The 20275-nt window shown below is 34.8% G+C and overlaps 2 protein-coding genes across 2 annotated transcripts; both read right to left on the bottom strand.

The window, feature by feature from the left end:
* Positions 1 to 7415: 7415 nt before the first annotated feature.
* LOC126680334 (EC protein I/II-like) lies at positions 7416 to 8042 on the bottom strand. The gene is made up of 2 exons (XM_050375456.2): positions 7843 to 8042; positions 7416 to 7774 (listed from the first exon to the last, which is right to left on the bottom strand). Exons 1-2 carry the CDS (start codon positions 7923 to 7925, stop codon positions 7606 to 7608), a joined length of 252 nt encoding a protein of 83 aa, XP_050231413.1. The 5' UTR covers positions 7926 to 8042; the 3' UTR covers positions 7416 to 7605.
* A 9595-nt stretch (positions 8043 to 17637) lies between these two features.
* LOC126682323 (protein EXORDIUM-like 5) lies at positions 17638 to 19003 on the bottom strand. The gene has a single exon (XM_050377968.2). The coding sequence runs from the start codon at positions 18806 to 18808 to the stop codon at positions 17762 to 17764; it is 1047 nt and encodes a 348-aa protein (XP_050233925.1). The 5' UTR covers positions 18809 to 19003; the 3' UTR covers positions 17638 to 17761.
* Positions 19004 to 20275: the final 1272 nt, after the last annotated feature.

Raw genomic sequence — 20275 nt, 5'->3', positions numbered from 1 at the left:
TTTGAATCTTTGAGGATGGTGGATCGGCCTTTGCCCCCGAGGGTCACTGATACCGGCCGATCCGAGTTAACAAGTAAGCGAGGAACGCTCGTCTCTCCTTTCGAACTAAGGGATTGTATGTTGCGCACCTCTTCATCGTATAAACGTGCTTCGAGTACGTTATGGTCCTCGCCGAAGGGGTTGGGGTCACCCTGCACAACTTCGGCCTCGCCGTCATTTCGCCATATGAAGAGCATTTGATGCATAGTCGACGGTATACACATGTTGGAGTGTATCCAATCACGGCCGAGCAAAACGTTGTAGTTGCTCCGGGCGTTGACCACGAAAAACCCTTCTTCGGTTTCTACTCGCCCTACCTTAATTCTGAGGGTAATGTACCCCTCGGCCGGCGTCTCGCCCCCTGCGAAGTCAGTCATGTAAACATCGGTCGGGTCAAGCTGATCCCGCGTTATGCCCAATTTTTTGAGCATTTTCGCCGGTAGTATGTTGACGCCCGCCCCGTTATCGATGAGGACTCTGTTAATCGATACCCCATTCAAATCGGCCTTGATATATAACGGCCGAATATGCCTAGTCATCCTTGTTGGAGGTTTGCTAAGAGATACTACCGCGGTATTGTCGGCGCTATCTCCTTCCGGTACGATTACATCGCCTTCCAACGTTGCCTTTTGCCCCGGTCTACTTCTGTAGGAGTTGGGGAGCGTGACCACTTTTACTCCGTATTCGTCCCTTACCACCGGGACCCAGGCTTTCAACATGCCTTTCTTGTGCGAAACGACGACCTCGCGGTCTTTGGGCAATCTTGCTTTAAGCTGGCCATCGTGGTGCGACACCAGTACGTCCTTGTAGGACGATCGGCCGCTGGAATCTTCGTCATCCTTGTGAACTACTGCCGCAGCAGACACATCGGCCGCTTGTTTTTCGCTCTTCGGCATCCATACCTTCCTTGTCTTGGCATTTCGCCTATCAGGTGACTTGGCGTCCGCATCGGCCTGGTTCCTTGCCCCCAGTCTCTCAGTTATTGACCTGCTTCCGTGCTGCTCTCTGGGAGCTGACTCTGCCCCGTGATTCGCCCGCGACTCTTGTCGCAGCCTTTGCATTCGCCTCTTCTGGGTTTTCGTCATACGAGGGGTCTCCTCCGTTGGCCGAAATATCCTCTTGAATACATTAGTGGCAGGCCTCCGTTGTGGCTCATGCCTCTGCCATTGTTCTGTGGGCGATTTCGGTTTAAAGGTCTTGGGATGCTTCCTCGTGTTATCGCTTCCCCTGACCTTAAAACACGTACTGCATGATGGGCACGTCATATCTGCAGTAGGCGAGTTATACCGCTTCCTCTTCTGTTGTTGAGGTTGCCTTTTTTCTCCTCGCCACTCAGAACCGTCTGTCTCTACCCTCGGCTTGGGTCTTCTTGGATTCCACTTACTCCGTATCTGCCCTTGCTCTAGGTAACTATCGAAGTGAGGCCGAACGGTGTTAATGGATACGCATTTTACATCGGCCTCTTTCTTCGTTGGGAAGAGAAGTTTCCCTTCGTTAATTGCCTTCTGGATCACATTTCTGAAATTTACGCAATTGTTCGTACTGTGCCTCCAGGAATTGTGGTACTTGCAGTAATCTTTACCGACCAGCTCCTCCGTCGGTGGAATCGTATGACCTTCGCTTAGGGCGATCTGCCCATCCTTCAACAGGGCATCGAATATGTCGTCGGCCTTAGTCAGGTCGAATGAATACTCTTTTTGTACCACCGCGGTCTTATTCCTTTTAACAAAGCCAGGCTTTCGCAAGGCCGAACATTCCAGGGGTTTCGTTCCCAAAAATTCGGCCATGTTGACTTCATCCTCGGAACCACTATCCTCGCTATCGGACACCACGGCCACGTCAAGCTGGTCTTTGTAATAGGTCCCTTTGGATGCGCCTCTCCTCTGTTCTTTCTCCTGGAGGAGTCTTTCATAGCTCGTCACCCTGTTCGTTAGCTCGAACAAGTCCCGAAACCTGTGGCCCTCGAAATGCTCCCTCATGGCGAAACTCATTCCTCTTACCACCATCGGTACGCAATCGGCCTCTGACATTTTGGTGGAGCACCTAGTCCTGAGATTTCTAAATCGGCCGACATACTTTTCTGCCGACTCACTCGGTAGCTGTGAGATTCGGGCGAGGTCGGCCAAGGTGACATCAGGTGGTGCCCTGTAAAACTCTTCATGGAAGAGGATTTCGAGGTCCTTCCATGTGTCCACCGAATTGGGCGACAATCTAGAATACCATGTAAACGCCATCTTTGTCAAAGAGCTGGCGAAAAGCCGGAGCTTCCAGAAATCATGTGCGGCTGCTTCGCCGCACTGGGCTGAAAACCGGGCGACATGTTCAACCGTCGATTGGCCCTTCTCCTCGCCCGAAAACAAACTGAACTCTGGCACTTTATACCCCCTTGGGAAAGGATATAACTTGTCGATCCAGTCTGGATACGGTTTCATGTACGATGGGCGAGGCATAGGTCGCAGATCCACTCCGAGCCTTTCTAGCATGTCCACGAGTTGCCCTTGATTGTATATACTTGGATCGCCTCCCTCGGAATACGGTCGTTCGCCCGTGTTGGGCTCCTGGGTGTTGGCTCCAGTAGCTCCCCCTTGTGGTCTCGCCTCGCCTTGTGGGTTGGACGAGCTTGCTCCCGGGTGATCGGCCCTTCCTGAGAACTCGGCCTCATTCCTCGTTAAGAGCTTAACGGAACCATATGTATACCCCATCTTGTTGGGTTGTTGTTCGGCCGAACCACCTGGTTGACCAAAACGGCTCGGTGTTTGGTTCTGTTCGGCCTTTCTGTACCCTTGATCGGCCGCGGATTGCCCAGAAAATAATCGCCCTAGGTTTTCCATTGCCTTGTTGAGGCCATCTAGGTTCCCTTGGATCTGCCTCTGGACCGACGTTTGGTCGGCCATGATGTTCCTCATCACTTCGGACATCTGATGCATAGCCCCGTCGAACATTTGCTTGTTCTCTTGCGCTATTTCGCCCCTCATGGCCGAGAAGTCGGCCTGTGATAAAGAAGGGCGAGAGGGAGGAAGCTGGCGCGAGTAGTCTATCATGTCATCGGTCGCGTCGTCGACCTTGTCCTTAGGTAGGCTCCCCTCGGTGTCCGCTGTATTCGGCGCCTTGCTTGATTGGTTCACCTGTTTGTCCTTGGCCATGGTCTCTGATCTATCCGAATCTGATTCGTCTACTATGTCACCTTCCTTCCGTTGTTGTCGGCGTATGGACCGAGCGTGCCTGGAATCGTCCTTAAAGTCCGCTTTTGTGCTAACCATAAACTATTCCCCAGTGGAGTCGCCAAAAGATGTTCGCCTGGAAATATTCCGGACTCGAATCTTTGAATTTATAATCGGGATCGGTTTGAGGTTTGATACTTTAACGAACCTATGCAGATATTCACAGGGCTTGTTTGGTTAAAGACACTTAACCACGTGATTTAAGAAGTAATAATCTGGGAGTCACGGACTCAGGCGAGATTAATACCGAAAACTACTCCTAAATTAAAACAATCCGGAGATTGCGGGATAAAAGCACTGGGCTTGGTTTTTGATTGATTGATTTGTTGATACAAAAATAATGAAGTTCTGAGCTATTTATAGCTCCTCATAACTAAGACTCCTAATTCAACTAGGACTAAAATTCTAAAAGATAAAATACTCCTAATGAGTTACAAACTCCTAATAAGAAGAAAAAGCAATAATTAAAAGACTTTTCGTTGGGCCTGAATCCCTTGTAAGCCCACATGAAGCTCCTATCCAACAATTATTTGGACCGGTGTAAACACACTATAATCAGAGGCAACTTTGGGTGAATTGATTTTTATTTACTAGTGGGTGAATTTTGTAACTGAGATATGCAAATTAATTTGATTTTGTAACTGAGATATGCAATTGGCTTTTGAAATGTAATTGAGATATGTAAATTTGATTTTGTAACTGAGTTATGCAATTGGCTTTAGAAATATAACTGAGATATGCAAATTCGATTTAAAAGTGCTTCTTGATTTTTGTTGCTGATGCATATAGGTGGATTTTGTTGTTTTAGGTTAATTGAGTAAACTATCATTAAATGAAAGTTTTTAGGTGTTTAGCATTTGGAAGTAGCTATAAACAAATGTTGTAACCATTTTATAAATTGATTTAAATATTGATTATGAAATCATGTGTTGGATTTTAATGGGAACAAAGAGTAAAAAACAATTGACTCATTTACAGTGGTTAACCTGATAGAACCATGTGGATGAAATGGATCTGCAATAAATTTAAAATCAACCTGAAATGAATTCTATATAAACTGTCTAATAATAAAGCAATTAAAAATTTGTAGTTTATATAGTTTTATATTTTTATTTTTGACTATACATTGATATTTTATAGTAAGAATGTTTCTTTAATATGCATAAATAAAAAGTTAAATTAAAGCATTGTTGATGTAAACTCTACATCAACCCGATGTAAATTTAAATTGATAAAATTTTATTATTAGTTTAACTGATAATTAATTATGTCTTTTGATATTTTCTAACATTTATTATGTGAATTGCTAGAATTTCTTACTTCATTTTGATATTTGGTTGATAATAAATTTGTTTTAAGTTGATTTTTGGTTGATTTTAAAATTATTCAATCTGTATTATTAATTTCTTCTCAAAACATTAAAATTGTGCAATTCAAGATGAAACTGATTCGTGTCCTCATTTATATATCAGTGAAAAATATTTGACATTTGGTTAATCTTCGGTTGACATTCAATTAATTTCTAGTTGACATTTGGTTGATCTTTGATATTTGGCAAAATTACAAAAAAAAAAGAGCTCCAACTTATATATAGAAATCATTATAATAGTGGAAATCGACAATTGTCAACCTTAAATTTAGCCAAATTATAGAATAAAAGGTTCAACATATTAAAAAGAAATCAAAAAATTTAAAATTAATATTTGTCGACCTTATAGTTTATTTTTTGAATTTACAGCTTTTATAAATTATAAAAGTTCGAAATCCATTTTCTTCTTATTTATAATCCCTAAATAAAGGGAGTCCATTAAAATTGAAAAATGATAATAACCATTTTGCACTGTGTTACGGGAAAAAAATGAAAATTTAATTAACTGATATTTGGTCGATATTTAATAAATATTTAGTTGATTTTCGATTTACATTTGGTTGATTTTAGGTTGATTTTTAATTGATCTTAAAATTATCAAACTCGCACTATTATTTTCCTCTCAAAATGTTAAAATTGCACAATTCAAATTGAAATTGAATCGTGTCTTCACTTCTGTATTAGTGAAAAAAATTGACACTTGCTTGATCTTCAGTTGACATTCAGTTGATCTTCAATTTACTTTTGGTTGACATTTGCTTGATATCCGGTTGACATTCAACTGATCTCTAAAATTTTCCAAATTACAAAAGAAGAGTTTGAACAGAAACTCATCAAAACAGTCAAAATCGACACTTGTCAACCTTAAAAAGAGAGGATTATAAATGTTGAGTAATTAAGAGTTGATTCATAGTTACACGAACACTATCTATGTATATTCTACGGTTGACGTTTAGTTGATTTTCGGTTGACATTTGGTTGATTTTCGGTTGATATTTGATTGAATTTAAAATTTGTCAAATTACTAAAGAAGAGTTTCAACAGATTAAACATAACTCATTAAAAGTCCAAATCGGCACTTGTCGACTTTAAAAGGGGGGACAATGGCAATAAAAAATTTAAGCTGTGTCGCGGAAGAAAAACACAATTGGTTGACATTTGGTTGACATTTAATTGATGTTTAGTTGATTTGAAGTTTATTAATTAATTATAAATTTTAAATAATTAAGAGTTGATTAGAATTTTTTTTACGGTTGAGAATAAGTTGTCCATCTTTAGGAAAAAGAAATTGTAATAGGAGTATTATGTACTATCATGTCTAATTCATTCTAATTATTACCCAAAAAATTATAACTACTAATGAACTTGGCATGACTCACGTCCCCCATTCTAACCATAATATTCAATTTCTCATGACCCATTCCAACATTTATAAAGCCTAAAATAAGAGTATTAAGAACAGAGAATTGAGATTCATATTTGCAGTGATTATTTCATTTCATCTCCACCAACGGTATACTCCAACCAGCCCCAATTCTTTGAATAATCCAAGAAACAAATTCTTGTGCGAGTAACTGGAGATTTTCAGTCACCAAGCGGTGACGACAAGACAACAACTATTAAACGACCGTCGTCTCCTTTCTTCAGCGGCGGCGCTCTGCAACTCCTCCTCCATCGTTGTTATCATCATAAGATGAATAATCTTTTAGATTTGATTTGAAATTATCCAAATTTTCACTAAAACAGCAGTCATCGGAACATAAACGACGGTCATTGGAGCGTAGGCTATGGATGGCGACCGTCATCTCCTTCCTCCAATGGCGGCGACCTCAGTGGTATGGTTGGTAGTCGTCATTTATCCAGTCATTATGTTGGATTATAAGGTCTGAGGAAAGTTAATGGGTAATGTGAATAAGTAATGAAGGGTAAAAAGGGGACATAAATTATAATGAGGTATAGATGAAAAGTATTTAAAGTAAATGAGAGAATTCTGCACTTTTTAATATGTTGAGTCATTAATGTATACATTTAGGGAAATTGATGTATAGGGTGTAATTTCTTCTTAAGTGTTCAAATCTAATCCAAATTGGACAGGTATTCGGCCCATTGAACGGGTGCATGGTGTGGTGTGCTCGTGCTTTTGTGCAGCAAATCATACAAGTGTGCTAACATGTTTTGGGATTATGTCATCTGCAGATGGAAATGTTGTTGGAAAAACGATCATAATTCAAGCCAAAGGACCAAATCGACGTTTTCTTTGAATAAGTTTTTATGGTCTCTTAAAGATTATTTTTGTTTTCTTATTGATTTTATGTTTCAGATACCTTCTCCGTTTCAATAGAGTTGTCCACTTTACCTTTATCACACAGTTTAAGAAAATCAATTATTGTTATGATTTTTATAAACTTTTCTTTGTTTTTTTTATCATACCCCTATTTAATATAGGGTTCACTTACAATTTATTTTTATTAGTGGATTTTAAATATGGATAATATAGGAAAATGAGTGTAAAAGTTATTTATTTTTTAAAAGTGGACAAAAATTTTGAGACGAAAAATTTCTCAAAGTGGACAATTCTATTGAGACGGAGGGAGTATAATAATATAAAAAAATCATATGACTTATTTACGGATTTTATTGATTTTTTGTTGAATTAGTAATTGTTACGATTAGAGAATAGAACAAAAAGTTAATGCTATATTTATAATATATGAAATGAACACTTACAATTAGTGTAACATTAAAAAATAAAATTTCTCATTTTAATCCCAATTTTCAGTGCGCGTATAAGTTGGAGGCCCAAACGATTCTGATGCTAGGCATACACATAACTATCTCGTCTAATTAGAATAAGAAGTATGATGCATAAATATATTACAAAACCAAATTTTATTTTATAGATCTGCTAGCTGAAAACTAGCTAGAGAGTGACTCTAGTACTGTACACTATACATAGATCCGAGGGGATTGAAGCAGTTAAGCGGCACAAGTAGCACAGGCGCAGCCAGGGCCACACTTACAATTAGCCTTCCCAACTCCTACCGTCTCCGACGCCCTTGCGCACGAGCACGGATTGCACCCGTAATGCTCCCTGCATCCGCATTTTTTGTGCCCGTCTCCCGCGCCACTTCTCATGGTTGAGCACCTGCATCCAACCAAACAATTTTCATAAAGCTAGTAACAAAATATAATGATGTTGATAACAGCAGCAACCTGCAAGCTGTACCACCGGGGCAAGGAACAGGGCATCCGCACCCTTCATTACAGGCCATACCATTAGGTTTAATATCAGCCATTTCTATGTGAATACAAAAAATTGGACAGTTTAATCCTTCTTATGCAACTCAGACTGAGAGCGGGTCGCATGACACATGCACATTTATATGGTGCATGTTTGCCTCGTTTATACACTTTTCAGATGCCATGTGTACTATTCCCTCCGGTGCATAATATTTGTCGTATTTGAGAATTTGTTTTGGCCCATAATATTTGTCATGTTATAATATTAAGAGAGAATTAATTGCTATCTTTTCATATTTGCCCCCCATTAATTTTTTGAAAAAATATAATAAACAAATGAAAATGGTAGTTATAAATGTAAACAAGTTTCTAGGGTTAATTTAGTAAAAATGTTTATAAATTAAGACATATTAATTGTTTTCTTAATTCTTGTGTCAGCCAAATGCGACAAATATTATGGACCGGAGGGAGTATAAAGACAACATCTGGATACGTACAACAAAATAAATTGAGATAGGCTCGGAGTTCTGTTTTTTCTTTTTTTAATTTTCTTTTTTCTTTTTTTATTTTTAAAACAAATTAAAAAATCAAAATTTTGATTGTTTGCTGAGTGTTTTTTATTGTTTTATTTTTTTGAATGAAATAGTATAATGTTTCTCATATCTTCTGTTTTCATTGGATGTATAATTTTAGAAAATATTATAAAAAATTTAAATTTTAACTATTTAGAATAAATATTTTTTAAATATAAAAAAAACATGTGCTAAACAACATGGGAGACCGGTTTCGAACCGGTTTAACATTTTTTGAAAACGGAAGCATCAACAGTTCCAATTCCAAACCGATATTTTTATAAAATATATTTTAAATTATCTACTATATATATATATTTATATATATAATTAACCAATCACTTACATTACATTTATTTTTAATTCTAATTAATTTTTATAGAACTTAAATTTAATTTAATTTTGTTTGATTTTATGAGCCATAATTACAAATGTTATGGAACCGTCAAAGTAGCAGTTCGGTGCCGGTCCAAGTGTTTTTTGAACGTACATGTAATTGTTCATTTCTTTTGCAATTATTGATAGAATGAACAAATTGTAACGTTGTTGTATTTCTAAATTAAAGTGTACAATAGTTTTTGAAATCGTTAGATAAAAAATTTAGTTGGAGAATTATGTTTTCAAAATGCTGCTTTTAATTAAAAAAAATCATAAAAAGCTTTTTTTTGTGTTCTTCCATTAATTATAATATGAAAAATTATAAAAACAATTTGCTAGTTTTAAAAATTGGAAAATATTATAACTAAATACCTAATATTCTAAAAAGTTTGCCATAATTAAACAAGGCTTAGTTGTAAACACTGTAATTTTTATGCAGATTTTTAAGGATACGCTAATGACCAATGATAATAGTTAGAGAAAAATCGTCCAACTTAAAATAGATGATTTTTTAAGAGTAATTTGATTTGAACTGAATTAAATTGAATGTTTTTAGAGTTTCACCATTTGATTTTTTCGGGAAGGTTAGAAGTCAAATTGCAATTTTGCGTACTTAAATGCAAATTTTCTTTCATTTTTATACTTATTATCTAATCACTTTTATTGATTAATTAATTAATTAAGTTAAAAAGTAGGTTGCTTTTTGAAGTTAAATAAAAAAAGATTATCTTTAATTTTTTTTTGAAAGGGTTTGTTTTTTTGTTGAAGATATTTTCCCAACCTTATTTTTTGGTTAATAAAAAAATATCTCACAACAATCTTGTCACGATCCAAAATTGTGAATTGAAACCGGCGCTAAAGAATGAGAATAATAGCTCCTAAATCCACAGTAAATCTGAAAATAACTATGGCACCGTTTGGATTGAGGGTTTTTAAAATCCATAGATTTTAACAAAATCGATGGATTCTAAATCAATGGAATTTAAATCCATTGATTTTAAAATTCCATCGTTTGGATTGAAAATAAAATCAATGGTTTTTAATATTATTTATGGAAAAAAATAAATAATATAACAATCCATCATTCATAAAAAATGGTGGATTTGGACTTTCCCACCTAGTAGGTGGGAAATCAAAACCCTCAAAAATGATGGATTGTAGAAAATGAGGGAATTTATAAATCCATGGATTCTATTAACTTTTTTTTGAGGCAAACGATGGATTTTGTCCAAATCCATTGATTGTTTAGAATCCATCGTTTAAAATCCATCAATCCAAACGGTGCCTATAAGTTTTTCTCTTTAGAAATGGTAAGAGTAACAAGTTACAATGTAACGTTCGAAAACAATTCATTATAGCTCGTTAAAAATACAATTATTTAGCGGTGGATTTTTGTGCTCGTATAGTAAGTTTTTTTATAAAAATTAAAATTTAAAAGTGGAAAATAAAATCCTTAGATTTCAAACTATACCTTTGGTCTACAATCGATTAGCATAAAAGAACAAACCTTTAATATTTACCCTACCTACCACTAAAAGGGACCGCCCCCACCACAAAGCAACAAGGCATGACCTGAAAAATAAGGGCAATAATTAACCTTTTAGGTGGTTCTTATATGAGGGTCCCAATATTAGCTGTTGAACACAAATTTTCAATTATAAACTTTATTTTTGTTTTAATTTCGATGTGCCCTCTCAAAACTATATCCCCACCTGGACAAAAGGACAAGAATTTGCTCACCATCATCTCATAAATATAAATATAAATTGTAAGTACTAACCTTTCATTTGAAAAGGAATTAAATGTATATTAAAACCCTTCCCCAAATGTAATGCAAATAGTTATAGTCATCAATCAATTGTATATCACACAAGGGATAAAAATGAGGAAAAAATGGCTACTCAAAATAGATTGTCCAGTTACTGATTACTTCTCTCTCTAAAAAATAAACTCTCTCCCTTCTCTCTAAAACCCACAAAACTAATCCCATAGTTTTGAGGAGGTGGTTTCGGCCTCTTAGCCGGAAAACCACCTCCTCCATACTCTCAATATTTATCTTTCCTGTTTAATAAAACTCCACATGACACTCTCATTTTAGATGTTTGAAAAATCCTAGATCTAGTGGTGATCAGAAAACCTACGTCATCTTCATTTAGTGATTTTTTTTCCAAATCTAATGAGAGAGTTATCTCTCTTTTTCTTGTGTTGTTTTGAAGGATTTTCAATCCGGTTAAGAAGTTTAAAATATTTCTTGATTGGATTTATATCTCAAACTAAAAAAGAAGTCTTTTAAAAAAATTTGAGTTATTTTTAATAATTTTTCTATGATAGTTGTTCTTATCTTATTAGATAACTTTTGGGATCTATAATGGAGATGAGCCTTGAAAAACTTAAAGTTTCTGGATCGAGCGGTTTCAAGATCGTAGTTCAATATTTGAATCTTATATGTATTTAGGTAATTTTTTGATGGTTAGAAAAGCTCTAATCGATGACTGTAGTTACAGCTGTATTTACAGCACTCATCATTATCTTAGAATAGTTCTTTCAGATTGTTGAAGAACCGTTCATTTATATAATTTTCATTATTATTAATGAAAGTTTTAGCCTTTGACAAAAAAATGAAGAAAAAGGTTCAATTTTAAACTTAATATTTATGTCAAAATATGAATAAACTTCTCGTAGTTTATTTAGTTGAAATATATCTTTAAAATAAAGGAAAAAGGTGCAAAAATGACCCTCATGTATAGCCCGAGTCTCTTGTTGGCACCTCATGTTTTTTTTTTGACAATCGAATAATCTTTCATTAATAATAAAGAGCAGTTACAGGTGTAAGAATTCAGAAAGGGTACAACCGTTTCCAATGACCTGACATGGAACAAGATATAAATCTTGATTCGCAGATCGCCTTACAAAACAAAATCAAAATTACATAACCGCTCTAACACAATAAGATCCAATCCTTTTCTGTCTAACAAAAGACTCACAAACTCTTCATAAAAAACAACAAATCTTTCATATAGAAAGAACAACAAAACTTTCAAAAAAGAAAGACAATCACTGTAAAATAGTTATAAAAAAAACTAATATAACCTATAACGATTTCATCTTCAATCTTGAAAGGGTTTGATCCATCTCTGATTTTTTATTTGTATATCTATTGAAATTGATGCGCCTCGTCGATAGATTTACCAACCAAAATAAAAAAGATGAAAAGGAGTCGGTCATTTATTTAATTCTAAAGCAATAAAAAATAAATGGCTACCGCCAACGGCAAAAATAAACCATTGACTGCAGCCAAAGCGAAAAACAAAGGAGAAACGCTTGACGGCTAGGGTTTTCTATTTGAGAGGAGAAAACAAAGGAGAAAAGGCACCTCATGTATTTCATATCTCAAATATGACCTTAACGTCTTAAAAAAATATCAAAAAAACACTACAAACTAACGGAAGTTAGTTTTATTGTTAAGTGTGTGACGTGTCAATTCATTTGCACATATAAGCATTAAATTAATTTGAACACATCATCATTTTTAAATTAATATGACACATAAGCATTAATTATAGTTAACTAACATCCTAATTAACTTTAATAATTTTGAAATTAACTCTAATTCATCTAAATAACCCTGATTAACCTAAACTAAGTTAAATTTACTCTAAATCGCCGCCTTTTACTTTGTCCAAATCAGCAAATCAAACAACCTTAAAACCACATTATCTTCATCTTCAGCCTTTTTTCTTCATCTGGACATTCTTTCCCCAAGTCAAATTTACATTAAAATTTTAAACTTGATTCTCCATCCAATCTTGCTAAACACAACAACAGATTTCACTTGAAAATAAAATTCCTCTTTAAATTCCACATATTTGAAACATATTTATTCACCATGTGTAAATTCAATCCCAATACATTAATTCAACACAGAAATTAAAACAGAATTGATAGAAAAATCCATTTTAGAAACTTTTCTACACACCATCAATTAAGAATCCAATATTGAAAATCCCCAATACACAGCACAAATCCATCACCTCTCCTCCGCTGCAACTTGTCTACCCACCATCACCACAACAACTGAACGCGAATCTGTTTTCACCTCCGTCAAGTCCTTCGCACCCGCCACCATCTGCAGTTTGGGTCCCAAGTTCGTCTTCTTAGGATGCGCAGTAGACAGACTCGGAAACTTTGTTTTCGTCACCATCGATTCCTGAGTTCATCCGGGTGAGATATCGATCTCCGAGTTTTGCGAAACTCATGCAAGTGTAGCTTGGATCCAGTGCTGCAACGGCTGTAGTTGCGGTTTTCGTTCGGAAATTAGACGTTAAGGAGTTGGTTCTTGCTGGGAGGTTGTATTGAAGGTACATGGAGCAATCTGAAACAGGAGAAGGTTGTGTTGAAAGAGGAGGTTGTGTTGAAGGGCGGCGGAGGCTGGGTAAAGGTTGTGATTTAGAGTTAGTTTAGGTTAAGTGGGCTCATTTTAGGTTAATCAGAGTTACTTTAAGAATAATTAAAGTTAATTGGAATATTTAATCATTATTTTTATAATTAATTATGTGTGAGTGATGATGTGTCAAATTAATTTAATGCTTATGTGTGGAAATGAATTGACACAACACACACTTAACAATAAAACTAACTTCCGTTAGTTTATAGTGTTTTTTTGATACTTTTTTAAGACGTTAGGGTCATATTTAAGATCCGAAATACATAAGGTGCCAACAAGAGACTCGGGCTATACATGAGGGTCATTTTTGCACCTTTTATCTAAAATAAAAAAATTAATTTTAGACACCTTTTTTTTCTGGACAAATAGAAAAGTGATAAATGAATACAACGTCTGATGGTGATTTTCAGAGACACTCGTCCAAGTGACGAGCTAGTGATTTGCTTGTTAGAATTCAAATGGACTAGATCTTTATGTAGCGATAAATTTGAAGGATAAAAGCGTAATTATTGCAAATAACTTATAAAAGTCTAAAGGATGATGATTTAAGTCTAAGAAACATGACAAATTACAATGCCTTAAAAGTTTATGGAACAATTTTTAGCATTGACATACTAAGTTGCTCAAAACATAACCTTAATAGCTCTATAGGCCTTTTAACACTTTCACAAACTAAAACAGTCCGTTTACCACTTTTTTTCGTGGCATGTACTAATTAATATGAATTTAATTAAGGCTTAATGGCGTAAAAAATCACGAACTTTAACATGTTTTGCAAATTTAACATAAACTTTCAATTTTGTCAAATTAATACATCAACTTTTGATTTTTCGCAATTTTAGCACCGATCGTCAGTAAAATGCTGATATGGACGTCGGAACAGTAGTTATTCTGGTGTACACATCATCTTTTTCTCTATTTTTCTGAGGAAAATTTATCGGTGCTAAAATTGCAAAATATTGAAAGTTGGTGTATTAATTTGCCAAAATGAAAAGGTTGTGTTAAATTTGCAAAACACGCTAAAATTTGTGATTTTTTACAATATTAAGCCTTTAATTAATAAGTAACCTGAGATTCTAAACTAATGTTAACACCTAAGACCTAATGCTAACCTTAATTCTACCTTTATAAATACAACTACATTTTATTATCAAATAATCTAATTATTGATTATTAAAAGGTGAAGAAGTTGATTAATTAGAGATTATTAATTTTTGAATAAATATAAATATTTAGTTTTACTAAAACAATAAAAGTATAAAATCTCTTTCATATTGACTTGATGTGGGAAAAACAATTTAAATTTATTAAAGATAAAGGTTTGATGGAAAAAGTTAAATATTTACAACTTGTTGCAATTTCAACCAAACTTTTAATTTTTATAAGGGTTAATGTTATAAAAATTCACCAATTTTACACATTTTCTTATTTTAATCACGCTGTTTAAAAATCGTTATTTTCATACACGAACTACCAATTTTTCTCAAATTCATACACCGTTCAAAAATTCGGTAAAAATTGTTGAGTTGACAAATGAATAGCGACATGCCTTAACAAATTAGATAGTGACACGTCAATAATTTTCGCCGGATTTTTGAACGGTGTATGTATTTGAGAAAAAAATGGTAGTTGGTATATGAAAATGACGATTTTTAAACTGCGTGGTTAAAAATGAGAAAAAGTATAAAGTTAGTAAATTTTTTATGACATTGCCCCTTTTTATGATAATAGCCAAATTGTATTTTTTTTGTTGCTATAATAATAGCCAAACTTGGATTTTTTTGTTAGGCTTAATTACTTAAAAAAACCTCATATTGATTTTTTTTTTCGTTTATACCCTGACCTTGTAAAAAAAGGTCATTTGTACCCATTTTGAGTTTTTAGGTTTCATCTCTACCCAAAAATACTAAAAGTGCCTCTTTTCAATTAGAAAAAAGTTTAAGATAATCCTTCAATTTATATTAACATACTAATTAGACGTTTGATATAACCTTTTATTTAATTGTTTTTAATTTTTTCATCTTTTAATTTATTAAATTATTAATTATATTTTTGTATTGGGTAGAGATGAAACCTAAAAACCTAAAATTGGGAACAAATGACTTTTTAACAAGGTCATGGTATATATGAAAAAAAAATTAAGGTGGGATTTTTTTAAGTAATTAGACTTTTTTGTTATAAGTTTGACAATAGCTATTCTTCTAATAAAAAAAATGCAATTTGTCTATCATTACAAAAATTAAAAATTTGGTATAAATTGCACTATGTCATAAAGTTTTGGCTTTTCTTCACTATTAGACCAAAAATAAAATCATAAAATCCAATTTAGATAATATAAAAATATAGGGACCCAATAAAAAAAGGTAAAACATGCAGATATTTAAATTTGCATTTGAGGCAAACGTTGATGCTTTGGCCTTTATGATTATGAAGCTGTGTATAATAAAGATTTTCATATCAAGTGTCCAAAAATGAACATAAAACAATGAACACCGCCAATTTTATACATCGCTTTATCATTTCTTTTATTGGAATTCATTTTATTGTTTCTCTTTTCCTTTAGATCATGAGGCAGAAATATGGTAAACAGGGAATTTTGTATGGTTAAATTAGGGGGTTTACTATTCGCCGTCCCAAATTACTATCCACCGTCCAAGTTTTGACTGAAATGCCTTAACATAATTTCAATTCAAAAACAAAAAAATAAAAATCCTCTCAACTCAAAAATCTCTCAAACTCAACCTAAAATCCCGACGATAACCGGAGCCGATTTATGTCCCAATCGACGGGAGATAAAAGACGAGAACCTCCGTAATTAATTTTTTTCGTTTTTAACTGTTTTAATAAAAAAGAATTTTATTTTTATTTTTTTAAAGGCCATTGCCCGGCAATGGCGATGGCCCTGTAACATCGCCTGGCGATGGCGATGGTGCACAGGGACAATCGTCTCCGAGGGACGATTGTCCCAGTGGACCATCGCCAAACAGTGGTGATGGCGCCTATGGGCCATCGTCATCGTCTGGCGATGGCCCATAGGCGACATCGCCGTTGTTTGGCGATGGTCCACTGGGACAATCGTCCCTCAGTGCACCATCGCCATCGCCAGGTGATGGTGCACATGGCCCTTAATATTTTTTTTATTAAAACAGTTAGAAACGAAAAAAATTAATTAACGGAAGTTTCCGTCTTTTATCTCCCGTCGATTGCGACATAAATCGGTTCCGGTTATCGTCGTTATTTTAGGTTGAGTTTGAGAAATTTTTGAGTTGAGAGGATTTTTGTTTTTTTGTTTTTGAATTGGAAATATGATAGGGGCATTTCAGTCAAAACTTGGACGGTGAGTAGTAATTTAGGGCGGTAAATAGTAGTCCACTTAAATTATCACTTGGGAATGACAATAAAATCCCATCCAGGTCATAACTTTCAAGCAAAGAATCCAACCAAAATAATTTCATACCAAATCCAAACAAATAATTTTATATCAAAATCCAAACAAAATAATTTCATGTAGCCAACCCTCAGCCTTACTAGAGTTATTGACAGAAAGGGTTAAGCAAGAGAAAACTCTCTATGTAAAAAAAAAGGAAAATATCTAAATTTACACGTAATGTATAGCTTGGGTATAGATAATTTTTTTTATTTCAGGTTAATTATTAAACATTTTAGACCGATTCAATTATTGGCGATGCTTCAGGCTTATCCGTTACAAGTTTCTTAAAGAATTAAAACTCTAGCACAATTACGAAGTTATTTTCTTTTTAAATTGATAAGGCAATCTGCAATTAAAGAGTTTATATTCTAATGTAAAAAATTATTGCACGCAACCGTTCCGCCATGTCATTCGTGCAACAAGCCAATGATGCGTTAGCCATGTGGAAAAAGTGATAATAAAAAAATTAAATGATAATTAGAAGATTTTCTATCGCAAATGCTCATTGGCTTGTAAATATGGTATGGCACAACCAATGTAAGTTTATTGTTTTAAGTCTACACTTGTAATTACTTAAACACTTAAGTAGCAATTTACCCCTTTAATTTATAAGCAATGACAATTAACATATAAATTAATTTTATGGCCAAATTAGGCACGAACATATAAATTAATTTTATGCCCAAATTAGACACGAACTTAATGATTATAAACAGTTGACTCCATTATTTAGAAGTTGAATAGCAAATTGCTACTTAAGTCATTATTTAAAAGAGGAGCATAATGAAATCATTTTAAAATTTCATAGGTGTTTGAAACAAAAACAAATTATAAATAATATACATTTTATGAAATCAAATAACACAAGTCCAAACTCTTCTTTTTACATCTAAAAACTATAATTTAACTATAAAAATATTTAAAAAAAAATTAACAAATGAGGAGAACGATAAATGTCATCAACTTATCCCTATTTCAAGATTCAAAAGCATAGAATCTTGAGTTAAAAAAAACCCCATAATATATCTTGTTTTTTAAACTAAGTAAATTTTACAAACATCTAAAAATTTAATCAAGAGCATTAGGACCAGCACATGCCTTCAACACATGGCTCCAAATCCACTGCACCAAAAACTTTCTCCCATTTTTACCATTCATATTAAAAGTCCGTCCTTTTCTATCACTCATCACCTGCCCAATGTACCCACCACCGCCACCTGTCCCGTACAACCCCTCGCATAAATCGCCGATCTCAGTCGGAGCGGTCGGGTCCTCACCCGCATACCAAGCGTTCACTAACGGGTTCGAACTCAATTCCGCAAGCTCATGTGCTATCACGCTGATCATCCCGTCAACACCCACGTCGCCGTTCGGCGGTTGCAACGCCCCCGGCCCGCCGCCGCCCATGTAACCCGGGATTGCAAACGGGTAGGCGCAGACTTCCGGGCATTGCTTCCCGGAGTTTCCGACCCATGCGTAGGGTAATGTGTAGCCCACCATGGAGGGGAATGTGAAGTAATGGAACCCACAAACTGCTCGACAAAATTCCTGAACGGTCACCTCTTGGGCAGTCAGGATTAGGTAGACTCCGTTCTTGTGATCCACCGGAAATGGAGCGGATTTCACGGCGGTGGCGATCACTTGCTGGATGGAGAGACGGGTCAAGTGGGTTCCGTGAGAGTAAGTTGTGTCGGTATGTTCGCCGGCGATGAGGATGGAGCGGGAGATGTTGGCGCCGGTTTGATCGGTGTATTGTGAGACGGTCTGCCACCAGTCGGAGACGGAGGGTTTGGCGGCAGGGGTGGTGGGGGAGATGGAGTTGATGAAGTCTTTGATGAGGAGCTTCTGGGAGTTAGCCCAACGGCCGTACCATATGAGGTAGACGTTGATAGGGGCGGAGGAGAGAACCGGGCCCATGTGGTACCGGAGCTGGACTAAATCCGACGAGCCCTCGAACTTTTTAGATGTGGAGAGGGTCCGGGGCGGGAGCTTTGGGTTGATGTAGGTTGGTTTGGTGGTTAAGGTTTGAATCTGTGGGTTTGAAGCATAGACATGGTGAGTGTTGCTGAATAAAATGAAGAACCCAAGACTTAGTATGAAGAAATGGTTCAACATTTTGAGCTGAGGGGCTGAGGGGGGGCGGCAGCGGTGGCGGAGGTGGTGGTGGGTGGATATGAGAGGGTGGTGCGAGGTATATAAAGAGATGGGGGGAGTGAAGGGTAGTGGAGAAAAGGGGAGGGAAATGGGCTGGAGACAGCTGCAATGTGTGGGCACAACACAACACAAGTTCAGTCACTCATAGAGAGTGTTTTTCTTCACTCTCTTTTCTACTTTTTCTCTTTCTTATGCTGTTTCTTTGTTTTTTCCCCATCATTCGGTTTTTATTTCATTAGAGTTTATTTTTAAAAATTCAAATTCGACCTTGTACGATAATTAAAACTATGTTTGATTGGTTTGGATATTTTTTAATAATTGAAGAAAGAGAGTGTTTGCGAGATATTTTTAATCTCCCATTTCTGTAAAATGTGGTCTAATGCTTATAACATTTAAGTTCAGCTGTGTTGGTTGATCAAATTTAGTTTAACTATATACATATAAATATTTTAAATTTATTTTTAATATAAACGTGAATTATAAATTAAAATTTAATTAGATTTATAGATCTATTGAACTGATTATTTTGACATTTGAATCCGATTAATTGACTTGACTATCTAGTTTAAATTTTATTATTGATTCAGGTAATTTGACCTTATTTTAAATATTTTACTTAAATTAAATTTGAATAATTTGTAAGTCGATTCGTTTCTGTGTAATATTTAGTAAGTAGAGGGAGTTCACTTTAGTTGAAAAAAAGAGTAATATTCTCATTCCAAAATACTACAAGAATAGCCCTTTACGTTTATATTTTTCTTTTATTTATGTTTAGTTACCGTTAGTTCCTAGGTGCACTAAAACCATAACACTGTCAAATTGAATATCCATTCGATGCAGATTAGATGAAGCCTTATTTTCAGAGATCAGACGTGACTTTATTATTTTATTGCATAAGTTCTATAGAAATTTGAATCCAGTTAGGGTAGTTGCTTTATTAAAATCAATTTTGTTAACTTCAACTGGGTAAATTTAATGAAATAACGTATTATTATAAACCCATGCAAAAAAAAAAAATCACTTTCATTCATCTCCAGTCTTTCTAATTCAAATTTATCAATTTTTTAATATTTTTTTTGGTTTTTAATTTAAATTAAATCTCACTTTTATTAATTTATCTAAATATAAAAGTTAATTTTAATCTTGTGTTTTGGTTAGACTACAATTGATCTAATATAACTTAAGAATAGTCCTATTCTTCATATTAAGAAGTGTCCATGTTGAATTCTGCGGTTTAAGCAAGTAAAATCTCTGTAATAATTAAACTCATCATTTTACAATGTGTTCCACCAAATATACGAGTGTTTTGTGTTATTGTGGATGATAATTTAAATATTAAAGAGAATAAATATATTACAAAAAAATGTAATTAGAGACTAAAATGATGAAGTTATAATTTATAATTATAACAATCAGAGATAATATTAT

The sequence above is a fragment of the Mercurialis annua genome, linkage group LG5 (assembly GCF_937616625.2).
Source record: "Mercurialis annua linkage group LG5, ddMerAnnu1.2, whole genome shotgun sequence".
Classification (NCBI taxonomy): Eukaryota; Viridiplantae; Streptophyta; class Magnoliopsida; order Malpighiales; family Euphorbiaceae; genus Mercurialis; species Mercurialis annua.
Note: the sequence above shows the minus strand (reverse complement) of the source record. Positions and strands in the feature narration are given on the sequence as shown.

Coding starts and splice junctions, on each gene's coding strand:
- LOC126680334 (XM_050375456.2), bottom strand. CDS start 7,925: ATGGCTGATATTAAACCTAATGGTATGGCCTGTAATGAAGGGTGCGGA. Junction 7,775..7,842: donor CCCGGTGGTACAGCTTGCAG/GTTGCTGCTGTT, acceptor GGTTGGATGCAG/GTGCTCAACCATGAGAAGTG.
- LOC126682323 (XM_050377968.2), bottom strand. CDS start 18,808: ATGTTGAACCATTTCTTCATACTAAGTCTTGGGTTCTTCATTTTATTC.